This window comes from Gobius niger (genome assembly GCF_951799975.1).
Source record: "Gobius niger genome assembly, chromosome: 22".
NCBI classification, from domain to species: Eukaryota; Metazoa; Chordata; class Actinopteri; order Gobiiformes; family Gobiidae; genus Gobius; species Gobius niger.
Genome location: NC_136873.1, coordinates 12,719,430 through 12,732,660, shown reverse-complemented (window position 1 = coordinate 12,732,660; position 13,231 = coordinate 12,719,430). Strand labels below are relative to the sequence as shown.

Below are 13,231 nucleotides of genomic sequence, written 5' to 3'. Positions count from 1 at the left end.
AACTCAACAAAAAATGACAAAAATTCAACAAAAATGTGACAAAAAATCAACAAAAAAATGAGAAAAATTCAACAAAAAAGTGAGAAAAATTCAACAAAAAAGTGACAAAAACTCAACAAAAAATCACAAAAATTCAACAAAAAAGTGACAAAAACTCAACAAATAAATGACAAAAAATCAACAAAAATGTGACAAAAATTCAACAAAAAGTGACAAAAATTCAACAAAAAAATGACAAAAATTCAACAAAAAAGTGACAAAAATTCAACAAAAAAATGACAAAAATTCAACAAAAAAGTGACAAAAATTCAACAAAAATGTGACAAAAATTCAACAAAAAGTGACAAAAATTCAACAAAAAAATGACAAAAATTCAACAAAAAAGTGACAAAAATTCAACAAAAAGTGACAAAAATTCAACAAAAAGTGACAAAAATTCAACAAAAAAGTGACAAAAATTCAACAAAAAAGTGACAAAAATTCAACAAAAAAATGACAAAAATTCAACAAAAAAGTGACAAAAATTCAACAAAAAAATGACAAAAACTCAACAAAAATTCAACAAAAATTCAACAAAAATGTGACAAAAACTCAACAAAAATTCAACAAAAATGTGACAAAAATTCAACAAAAAAGTGACAAAAATTCAACAAAAATGTGACAAAAATTCAACAAAAAATCAACAAAAATTCAACAAAAAAGTGACAAAAATTCAACAAAAAATCAACAAAAATTCAACAAAAAAGTGACACAAACTAAACAAAAAAATTACAAAAATTCAACATAAAAAGGTAACACAACACAGCAACAACGCAAGGAAAAAGATCTGTTTTGTGGGTCTTAGCTTCCAAATGAGGTGTTACACAGGCCTATAGCGAAAGAGGACAGCATGCATTCGGTTTAGGCGGGTGGTAAGAGGTCAAACCCTTGTGTGTGTGACTCGCTTGTAAACGTTTTTGTGGAACAAGCAGATTTCCCTTTAAAACTGAAATTATGATCAAATCAACCCAATAACATTCATTTTAACAGACACAGTTAATGTTTCTGTGCAGTTTCAGATGGAAAATACTGAATAAAAGTTCCCTATAGACTCTCGACCCACTGAAAATGGTTCCATGACCCACTTGTGTGTCCCGACCCACCAGTAGAGAATCACTGTTTAACATTTGTTTGTTGTTTAAACTTTTTCCTTGTACCATATTATACTCTGGATGTAACAACAGAGCGGTTTGAATCACACCTGGCTCCCCTGACCCCCTCTCCCTCCTCTTCCCTCTCGTCCACAGCTGGAGCGACCGCTTTGAGGCGTCCCATCTCCGAGAGCGAGACCCTGCGCTCGGGAGGCCCACGGCGGACGCTTCTGTCCCGTTGATGAGCCAGCGCGAGCCCGTCGTCGGCGCCGTTGTGGATGGGACATTGAAGGATGGGTGCGCCGCAGTTCTGTTGGAGGGGCCATAGGGGGCACTGTCTCCCGCTCCTGCTCCTGCCTCTGTGTTTACGCCTGGCTCAGGGGTCGCTGCACATCCCCAAAAACTGTGAGTACAAGCACGGGTTCACGCAAACACCCCGAGAGCTTAAAACGATGTGACGGATTATAGTCAGTTTACTTTAGCTTTAAATGTCAATATCAAGGAGGCTAAAGAAAATAAATAAGTCAATTATCAGCAGACACATCACCTAAACTGAATCAGGTTGACGACGGGGTCAGGATTTGGGTTAACCTCTTAACTCCCGCCTGAACCGAGAGCATTTTCTCCAGTTTTGCTTTACCCAAATCCTGTAGGCCAGTGTGACGCCTCATTTGATCTACAAAACTCATCTAAATGGATCTTTTTCCTCACGTCATCAGATTTTTTTCCATCTTTTTTTTGTGGGTTGTTCAACTCATTTTGCCAGTTTTTGTCACATTTATTGACTCTTTTTAAATCATTTTTTTGTCACATTTTTGTCACATTTTTTGTCATTTTTTTGTAAATTTTTTGTCACATTTTTGTCACATTGTCATTTTTTTAAAATCATTTTTTAGCCTTTTTTTGTAATTTTTTTGTCATTTTTTTGGTAATTTTTTGTCACATTTTTTGTCTTTTTTAAATCAATTTTTTTGTCATTTTTTGTCAATTTTTTTGTCTTTTTTAAATCAATTTTTGGTCATTTTTTGTCACATTTTTGTCACATTTTTAGTTATTTTTCTGGTCATTTTTTGTCACATTTATTGCCATTTTTTAATCATTTTTTGTTCATTTTTAATAATTTTTTTGTCACATTTTTTGTCATTTTTTTGTAAATTTTTTGTCACATTTTTGTCACATTGTCATTTTTTTTAAATCATTTTTTGGCCTTTTTTGTCATTTTTTTGTCATTTTTTTGTCATTTTTTTGTCATTTTTTTGTCATTTTTTTGTCATTTTTTTGTCATTTTTTTGTCATTTTTTGTCAATTTTTTTGTCACATTGTCATTTTTTTTATATCATTTTTTGGCCTTTTTTGTAATTTTTTGGTAATTTTTTTGGTAATTTTTTGTCACATTTTTTGTCTTCTTTAAATCAATTTTTTTGTCATTTTTTGTCAATTTTTTTGTCTTTTTTAAATCAATTTTTGGTCATTTTTTGTCACATTTCAGTCACATTTTTGTCACATTTTTAGTTATTTTTCTGGTCATTTTTTAATCATTTTTTTGTTCATTTTTAATAATTTTTTTGTCATTTTTTTGTCACTTTTTTGTCAAAGTTTTCTCACTTTTTTGTCACATTTCCATCATTGTTTTCATCTCAGTTTTGTCGCTATTTTCACACCTTTTTCCCAGAAGCTTTTGGATTGGGGTAAAGCCAAACTGGAGAAAATGTGCTCGGTTCAGGTGGGAGTTAAGGGGTTTTGCGACGTCCCAGGGGAGGGATGGACGAGTCTGGTTCAGTCTGACCTTCAGCCGAGGACCCTGTGGTCGTCTGTGGGTGTGGCTTAAAGACGGGACGGGACAAACAAACACAAGAGCCAGGAACGACTGAGGCGAGCAGTGAAGAGAGGGGAAAAGATGGAGTAGGGGAAAGCTGCAGACCCGGAGCCGAGACAGAAACACCGTGAAGCGAATCCACCGTGAGAGTGCGCCCTCTCCTGGTGAAGACGGATACACGACGGTGTTAGGTCTCGGGAAGATTGTGTTATTTTATTTTTTTGATTTCTTATGAACCAATTTTAAAATCGTAGATGCTTCTGTTGTTTGATAAAGAAAACATGACACATTAATGTTGTTTGATAAAGATAAGACACATTAATTTTCTGCTTAAAATAGCGTTTATGCTAGTTGTAAATCAGTAAAAACAATAAATAATCCCATTACATGATACCCCAAAACATGCAATTGCAGGCTGTAAAGTAAATATATAATTTATTCATAATGATGTATTACGGGTCCTTTTTACTTTCTGTGGCAAATTCTTGCATATTTTAATTGTAAAGAATCTTGGCCTGGACACTGTTGAGAGTTTTAAAGCAGTACTAAGTAACTCTTCCCCCTAGAGGCCATAAGCGCAACTGCAGGTGTCGTAGCAAGTTACGATTTTTTAACTTATTAATTGTCTTGGAGGGTAAATACTACGCTGACAGGAAAGGCGAAGGGAGAGAGGGTTACTGTGCATCCAATTATACAATGGAAATATTTTTTTTCACTCAAACTTGGCTGTAAATACTGTTTAAAGTGACGTTAGCCCTCAGCTAGCTTTGCCCGTTAGCCTGTTAGCTTCTTCTTCGTGAGTCCATTAGTGTGTATTGCTTTCTCCGGTCCGGTGGCAGTCAAGTTGCAAACATGGTTTTCTGGTCAGAGACACCAGGGGGAGATGAAAGACCCTCCAATCATCCCATAAACACTTGTATCACCCCCACAGGGACTACGGAAAGGATTTATTAAGGTAAACACGTTACTTAGTACTGAATAAAAAATAAATAAATTAAAAAAAAAGTTATGGCACCATTATTAATGGCACATAGTTGCCTGTATATGTCATTCCAGACTAGTTTTGACATTATTATTATTATTATTATTATTATCATTATTAGCCCAGAATTACAACATTTGATTTTTCCACATTAATGACATCAGTGTTGATCTTTTGTTTTAGTGAAGTTGACAGAAAGATGTTGCTAAATTTAGGAAACAGGGAAGACCCTGACGGTACAAATTATATTTTTCACTTTGTTATTGCATCTGCAAGTTAACATTATTAACCCGATTTCTCTCCTTTGTTTACTGATTACAGCAATGGCCGTTACCACAATACAAATGTGATTTTGTTCCAAAATATTGTCTCTGTCCCTTGTTGAACACATGAACAAATGAACAAATGAAGGCTCTGTCCTACAAAATACAATGAAAGGAGTAAAACATACACTTTTAATTTCATAAAATAACCCAAATAATAGTACGTGTAGCCTAAACTAAGCTACATGTCAACACATTCTAAACTACACAAAATAATCCCAACGATACAACTGTAAAACATGAGCTAAATACCGTCGTGTATCTGTCTTTACCAGCAGAGGGCGCACTATCACGGTGGATTCACTTTTCACGGTAGATTTGTCTCGGCTCCGGGTCTGAAAGATGAGCTTCTTGTATGCAGCACGTTTACACCAGACAAAGTAACCTGGACACAAAGCGCGGATTATTGTATTCAGACTACGTATTTAGAATACTCATTTTAAGTAACTGTATTCTGGTAAAGTTTCACATTCATTTGAGAGTAATTGATACAGTTACCATCCAAATATCTAGAGAATACATCCTAGTATCAATCATCACATTGTAGCTCCATATTGCACACATAGTAAAGAGTCGAGATGCAAGTTGGTCATTTTATGCTCGCTACTGCCACCTCAGGTCTAACGCATAACTGCAGTCTCTGTATTAAAGGGATATTTCAGGATATCTGGAGAGTCCATCCTGTAAACTGTCTGACTCGCTAAGGCGACTTTACAAATGTGTTTGTGTGTTTTCTCTGCATGATCGCACTAACCTCGGCCTCTCTCTCTCGTTTCCTCTGCTTCATTTGGACAAATAGACACAGTTCTGGACAGTAAGTAACTTTCCTACCTAGACGTGACTCGTGTGTTTGATTCAAGCTGTTTATTCACGATAATAATCCTGTTTTATTTAGTTTATAATAATAACTTCAACCAGGAGGAATATTCTGGTTTAAGTTGTTAACCTCTTAACTCCCGCCTGAACCGAGAGGATCTTTTTTCCTCACATCATCAGATTCTTTTTCCATCATTTTTTGTTGGGGATTCAACTCATTTTTGTGACTTTTTAGTCATTTTTTAGTCAAATATTTGTATTTTTTTGGGTGAAATTTTGATCACATTTTTGTATTTTTTTTCCACATTTTTGTCAAATTTTTGTCACATTTTTGTCAATTTTTTGTAAATGTTTTATCATTTTTTTGTCATTTTTTAAATGCATTTTTTATTTAAAAAAATTCATTTTTTCGTCATATTTTTGTAATTTCTTCATGAATTTGTATAAATTTTTAGGTAATTTTTTTTTATCATATTTTTGTCATTTTTTGGTCAATTTTTTGTCACATTTGTGTCATTTTTTCGTCAATTTTTGGTCAAATATTTGTACTTTTGTTTGTGAAATTTTGATCACATTTTTGTATTTTTTTTCACATTTTCGTCAATTTTTTGTAATTTTTTTGGTCAAATTTTTATTACATTTTTATCAATTTTTTGTCATTTTTTCTCAAATTTTTGTCACATTTTTGTAATTTCTTCATGAATTTTTTATCAATTTTTTGTAATTTTTTTGTAATTTTTTTGTAATTTTTTTGTAATTTTTCATGAATTTTTTATCAAATTTTTGTCATATTTTTGTCATTTTTTGGTCAAATTTTTGTCAAATTTTTGTAATTTTTTCATCAATTTTCGTCAATTTTTCGTCAATTTCTTGTGACCTTTTTGTGACATTTTTGCCACTTTTTCATCCATTTTTCGTCACTTTTTTGCCAATGTTTTCTCTTTCAAAAAGTGACAAAAATGGGAAAAGCATAAAAAGGTGACACAACACAGCAACAACGCGAGGAAAAAGATCAGTTTTGCAGGTCTTAGCTTTCAAATGACGTGCTACACAGGCCTATAGCCACAGAGGGCAGCATGCGTTCGGTTTAGGCGGGTGGTAAGAGGTTAAACCCTTGTGTGTTTGTGACTCGATGATCTGATCAGAGGGTGTGACTGTTGCCCCGTGTGTTCAGTTCCTCAGCCTCCGGTGCTGCTGGAGACGCCCGAGTCGCTGACGGCCTTTTCCCAAGACGACGTCAACCTGCCGTGCGAGGCCAGCGGAAACCCCACCCCCACGTACGTACCGGGATCTCGCAATACTTTCATTACTGTTGTGTTATTACTTTAAAGGGATATTTCAGAATTTTTGAAATAGTGCCTCATTTCCTAGTTATCCAGAGTGTTGCTGATTTCTGGAGATAAATTTTTTTGTAATTCATGCAGTTCTTATATTTGAAGAGTTTCGTGGCGCTAGGCTAATGCAAGGCTAGTGCATGTCTATGGTATCAGCTAGCCTGCATTAAAAACAGTGTGACCCGCTCCACAGAGCACCTGAGGCAAATCACTTATAACACCAGACTAACCATATACATATATGTATAAATAAAATAAAATAAAATAAAATAAGATAAAGGGTCTTAAAGGGTTATTAACCTCTTAACTCCCACCTGAACGGATCCCATTTTCTCCAGTTTGGCTTTACCCTAATCAAAAAGCTTCTTGGGAAAAAAGCCACAAAACAGCCACAAAAAAATGAGAAGAAAACAAGGAGGGAAACGCAACAAAAAAACTGACAAAAACTGAACATTTATTTGACAAAAATTCAACAAAAATGTGACAAAAATTCAACAAAAATGTGACAAAAATTCAACAAAAATGTGACAAAAAATCAACAAAAAAGTGACAAAAATTCAACAAAAATTCAACAAAAATTCAACAAAAATTTGACAAAAATTGGACAAAAATTTGACAAAAAATGTGACAAAAATTCAAGAATAATTTGACAAAAATTCAACAAAAATTCTATAAAAATTTAACAAAAAATTGACAAAAAATTGACAAAAATTCAACAAAAAATTCAACAAAAATTCAACAAAAAATTGACAAAAATTTGACAAAAATTTGACAAAAATGTGACAAAAATTCAACAAAAATTAAACAAAAATTCAACAAAAAATTGACAAAAATTTGACAAAAATGTGACAAAAATTCAGAAAAAAATTTCTAGCAGATCACCCCGCCACCGCGTAGCTTATACAACCACAAAGCTGATGCGGCTCAAATACAAGGTATTTTAAATGCAAAATGGTTAAAATTATTCTAGAAAAAAATATCTCCAGAAATCAGCAACACTCTGGATAACTAGGAAATGTAAAAAAAATCCTTAAATATCCCTTTAGGCTCGGACTTGATTGTTATAAGCTACTATAAGCCTCTCCTCACATTTGTTCAAAATCGTCCCAAACCTGTCACTGTTTAAGCCCAGCTTTAGTCCAGGAGCATGTTCCAAACTCTGCATGTTCCAGAGCCACAAATGACACTTTCTCTTGTCTTTTACTGAACCGAATGTAGAAATGTTGAAATAAACCAGCTGGTGAAGGTGGAAAGGCTTCATCAAACATCATCAATCAGATTTGCAGTTTCATTATTAATATAAGCACAGGTTGTTGTTGATCGTTTCTTTTTCTTATCCGGGTCTTCCGTCGTCGATGATGTTAATTAGATTTTTTTAAAAGCATATCTGTGTCCGGAGGTTCGCTGTGCGCTTCCTCGGTCGCTCCGTTGTCGCGGCAACAAACGTCCCTTTAACGAGATCACAGCAACAAGCAAACACACAGAGGGTTACTGCTCGATGACGGGCTCGGGGAGGGACGGTGTGACTCCGCCGGGCTGGTCTTTGACTTTCAGGGCCACTTTCAGAGTAAAGTTAACATAAACGAGGTCAGTAGTGAACCCTGCTCTGCCTCCGCTCCCCGCCCACGCCCTCATTATGCGTTCAGGGCATAGATATAATATAATAAAGATGAGCGGGTCGCATTCAGCCCCATTCATTGTAAACGTTCCCGAGTCCTGTGTGATTCTTAATGGCCGCTCTGTCTCCTCCTACACAGCCTGTTCCTTAAAAGGGCAAAAAGGCGGGAAGCCCTGCACTCACGGGGCGGGCGGAGCCTCCACAGAGCTCCAGAGCTTGATTGACAGGCTCTGGAGCCAGTCAGTATACTGGAAATGCTTCCAAATTTTTGACTAATAAACAAAAACTAGCGTGGTTTAAAATATTTCACCTCCCCCAGCCTGGTCACATTTGAGATATTTATTTGCTAAACTGCCATGCTCATGTAAGCCTGTGTTTTTATGGCATTTAGTACATGAGAGGTCACAGAGACATATCCCACCAGAGTGTCCAGGGTCGTCCACGAGGCCTCCTCCCAAATAGGACATGCCTGGAGCACCTCTCGAGGGGCTACTGTTATTTAATTTTCCTATGAGTGTTTGGATTTTCCTCATATTTATTTTTAACCTCTTAACTCCCGCCTGAACCGAGAGGATCTTTTTCGAGAGGATCTTTTTCCTCACGTCATCAGATTTTTTTTTCCCATCATTTTTTTGTTCAACTCATTTTTGTAACTTTTTTGTCATTTTTTGTCACATTTTTGTCAATTTTTTGTCAATTTTTTGTCAAATTTTTTGTCAAATATTTATCACATTTTTTGTCATTTTCTCGTCATTTTTTTAATCAAATTTGTGTTATTTTTTTGTCACATTTTTGTCATTTTTTGTCATTATTTGTCACATTTTTGTCACATTTTTGTCACATTTTTGTCACATTTTTGTAATTTTTTTGTAATTTTTTTTGTCTCATTTTTTTAAGCAAATTTTTGTCATTTTTTGTCACATTTTTGTCATTTTTTTGGTCAAATTTTTATCGCATTTTTGTCATTTTTTTGTCATTTTTTAATCCTTTTTTTTTCTTTTTTTTGTCGCATTTTTGTCATTTTTTTTTCTTTTTTTGTCATTTTTTAATCATTTTTTTTTCTTTTTTTTGTCGCATTTTTTGTCATTTTTTGTCACATTTTTGTCACAATTTTGTCGCATTTTTGTCATTTTTTCGTAAATTTTTTGTCAATTTCTTGTGACATTTTTGTGACATTTTTGCCACTTTTTCATCAATGTTTTCTCACTTTTTTGTCACATTTCCATCATTGTTTTCATCTCAGTTTTGTTGCTATTTTCACACCTTTTTCTAGAAGCTTTCGGACTGGGGGGTAAAGCCAAACTGGAGAAAATGTGCTCGGTTCAGGTGGGAGTTAAGGGGTTAATATTTATCAGGGAGTTCCACAGTTTATGACAAGAGGAGCCAAAATCAGCATTTAAGGCCCTCCCTGTTTTCTCTCCGCAGTTTCCGCTGGGTGAAGGACGGGGAGCCCATGGACCTGGACCTGGTCGGAGAGGGGACGATCAGAGCCGATAAGAACGACAGCCTGGACCAGTACCACGGATCGTATCGCTGCCTGGCCTCCAACACTCTGGGCACGGCCGTCTCGCAGACGGTGCACGTCATCGTAGAACGTGAGCGACGTAAATTCTCTAACACTGGCCTGTATTCCATTAGCGGCTGGGTCTCTATCAGAGGGTTTGCGGCTGGCTGAGGCAAATTAAAGCCGGTCTCTAAAACAGGCCGGGGCTTTTATTAGAAACTATAGCAGTAGAAATATTCCCCATGTTAGGAATTTGTCTCATACTGGTGTAAATGAAAACTCACGTGCAGGAAGTAAACAAACGGGAACTTTGACACAGATTTAGCCACTTTTCAAATCTCCTATGACAGTTTCTGCTTGGATTTCTTTGCAGGATGTCAGAATAGCCTCCCAGAGCTGCTGTTTGGATGAAAACTGCCTCCCACCCTCATAGAAGTATTTTTTGCTGAGGCTCCAAAGGTTCTCAATAGGGTTGAGGTCTGGGGAGGAGGGGGTCCACATCATGGGTTTCTCTCCTTTTATGCCCATAGCAGCCAGTGATGCAGAGGTATTCTTTACAGCAGGACATGGGGCGTTGTCATGGCTTTTATTAGAAACTATAGCAGTAGAAATATTCCCCATGTTAGGAATTTGTCTCATACTGGTGTAAATTAAAACTCACGTGCAGGAAGTAAACAAACGGGAACTTTGACACAGATTTAGCCACTTTTCAAACCTCCTGTGACTACAACGGTTCCAAATTATTATGCAACTCATCGTTTCAATACATTTTAAAGCTTGTATTTAACTGAAAATGGTCGTTTGTTGTATTTGTAGCATTAGGAGGTCATATTTACTGAAATCAGAAGCTATTTCAATCAAAAAAATATTAACAGGTCAAGTTATATTGTACAATAGGAGCCCTTGTGTGATAACAGCTTCAAAATTCTTAAAAAATCCATTAAGCTTGTGAGTTTTTGGACAGTTTCTGACCTCCTAATGCTACAAATTCAACAAATGACCATCTTCAGTTAATTACAAGCTTTAAAATGTATTGAAACAATGAGTTGCATAATTATTTTGAACAGTTGTAGTCACAGGAGGTTTGAAAAGGGGTGAAAATAGCAACAAAACTGAGACGAAAACAAAGATGGAAATGTGACAAAAAAGGGAGAAAACGTTGTCGAAAAAACTAAAGATCGATGAAAAAGTGGCAAAAATTTCACGAAAATGTCACAAGAAATTGACAAAAAAATGACAAAAATGTCATTTTTTTTGACATTTTGTCTCATTTTCACATTTTTATCACATTTTTGTCTCATTTTGTCAATTTTTTGTCATTTTTTGGTCATTTTTTGTCAAATTTTTGTAATTTTTTTTGTCACATTTTTGTCACATTTTTGTCATTTTTTCGTCATTTTTTCTTCATTTTTTTGTCAATTTCTTGTGACATTTTCGTGAAATTTTTGCCACTTTTTCATCGTTTTTTCGACAACGTTTTCTCCCTTTTTTGTCACATTTCCATCATTGTTTTCGTCTCAATTTTAATTGCTATTTTCACCCCTTTTCAAACCTCCTATGACTACAACTGTTCCAAATAATTATGCAACTCATCGTTTCAATACATTTTAAAGCTTGTATTTAACTGAAAATGGTCATTTGTTGTATTTGTAGCATTAGGAGGTCATATTTACTGAAATCAGAAGCTATTTCAATCAAAAAAATATTAACAGGTCAAGTTATATTTTACCATAGGAGCCCTTGTGTGATAACAGCTTCAAAATTCTTAAAAAATCCATTAAGCTTGTGAGTTTTTGGACAGTTTCTGACCTCCTAATGCTACAAATTCAACAAATGACCATCTTCAGTTAATTACAAGCTTTAAAATGTATTGAAACAATGAGTTGCATAATTATTTGGAACAGTTGTAGTCACAGGAGGTTTGAAAAGTGGTGAAAATAGCAACAAAACTGAGACGAAAACAATGATGGAAATGTGACAAAAAAGGGAGAAAACGTTGTCGAAAAAACTAAAAATCGATGAAAAAGTGGCAAAAATTTCACGAAAATGTCACAAGAAATTGACAAAAAAATGACGAAAAAATGACAAAAATGTCATTTTTTTTGGACATTTTGTCTCATTTTCACATTTTTATCACATTTTTGTCTCATTTTGTCACTTTTTGTCAATTTTTGTAATTTTTTGGTCATTTTTTGTCAATTTTTTGTAATTTTTTTTGTCACATTTTTGTCACATTTTTGTCATTTTTTCGTCATTTTTTTGTCAATTTCTTGTGACATTTTCGTGAAATTTTTGCCACTTTTTCATCGATTTTTAGTTTTTTCGACAACGTTTTCTCCCTTTTTTGTCACATTTCCATCATTGTTTTCGTCTCAGTTTTGTTGCTATTTTCACCACTTTTCAAACCTCCTGTGACAACGGTTCCAAATTATTATGCAACTCATCGTTTCAATACATTTTAAAGCTTGTATTTAACTGAAAATGGTCATTTGTTGTATTTGTAGCATTAGGAGGTCATATTTACTGAAATCAGAAGCTATTTCAATCAAAAAAATATTAACAGGTCAAGTTATATTTTACCATAGGAGCCCTTGTGTGATAACAGCTTCAAAATTCTTAAAAAATCCATTAAACTTGTGAGTTTTTGGACAGTTTCTGACCTCCTAATGCTACAAATTCAACAAATGACCATCTTCAGTTAATTACAAGCTTTAAAATGTATTGAAACAATGAGTTGCATAATTATTTGGAACAGTTGTAGTCACAGGAGGTTTGAAAAGTGGTGAAAATAGCAACAAAACTGAGACAAAAACAATGATGGGACAAAAAAGGGAGAAAACGTTGTCGAAAAAACTAAAAATCGATGAAAAAGTGGCAAAAATTTCACGAAAATGTCACAAGAAATTGACAAAAAAATGACGAAAAAATGACAAAAATGTCTTTTTTTTTTGACATTTTGTCTCATTTTCACATTTTTATCACATTTTTGTCTCATTTTGTCATTTTTTGGTAATTTTTTGTCAATTTTTTGTAATTTTTTTGTCACATTTTTGTCACATTTTTGTCATTTTTTCGTCATTTTTTTGTCAATTTCTTGTGTCATTTTCGTGACATTTTTGCCACTTTTTCATCGATTTTTAGTTTTTTCGACAACGTTTTCTCCCTTTTTTGTCACATTTCCATCATTGTTTTCGTCTCAGTTTTGTTGCTATTTTCACCCCTTTTCAAACCTCCTGTGACAACGGTTCCAAATGATTATGCAACTCATCGTTTCAATACATTTTAAAGCTTGTAATTAACTGAAAATGGTCATTTGTTGTATTTGTAGCATAAGGAGGTCATATTTACTGAAATCAAAAGCTATTTCAATAAAAAAAATATTAACAGGTCAAGTTATATTTTACCATAGGAGCCCTTGTGTGATAACAGCTTCAAAATTCTTAAAAAATCCATTAAGCTTGTGAGTTTTTGGACAGTTTCTGACCTCCTAATGCTACAAATTCAACAAATGACCATCTTCAGTTAATTACAAGCTTTAAAATGTATTGAAACGATGAGTTGCATAATTATTTGGAACAGTTGTAGTCACAGGAGGTTTGAAAAGTGGTGAAAATAGCAACAAAACTGAGACGAAAACAACGATGGAAATGTGACAAAAAAGGGAGAAAACGTTGTCGAAAAAACTAAAAATCGATGAAAAAGTGGCAA

General features: G+C 34.4%; 1 protein-coding gene across 1 annotated transcript in view; it reads left to right on the top strand.

Annotated features, from left to right (window-relative positions):
- Nucleotides 1-1,423: 1,423 nt before the first annotated feature.
- Nucleotides 1,424-13,231, top strand: part of LOC306981505 (neural cell adhesion molecule L1.1-like) — a gene marked incomplete at its 5' end in the record, with an annotated part of 71,120 nt that continues 59,312 nt past the window's right edge. The window contains 3 exons of the mRNA XM_079581113.1: nucleotides 1,424-1,535; nucleotides 6,242-6,344; nucleotides 9,445-9,614. Of these exons, the coding sequence (XP_079437239.1) occupies nucleotides 1,424-1,535; nucleotides 6,242-6,344; nucleotides 9,445-9,614 (385 nt within the window). The remainder of the gene's footprint in view (nucleotides 1,536-6,241; nucleotides 6,345-9,444; nucleotides 9,615-13,231) is intronic.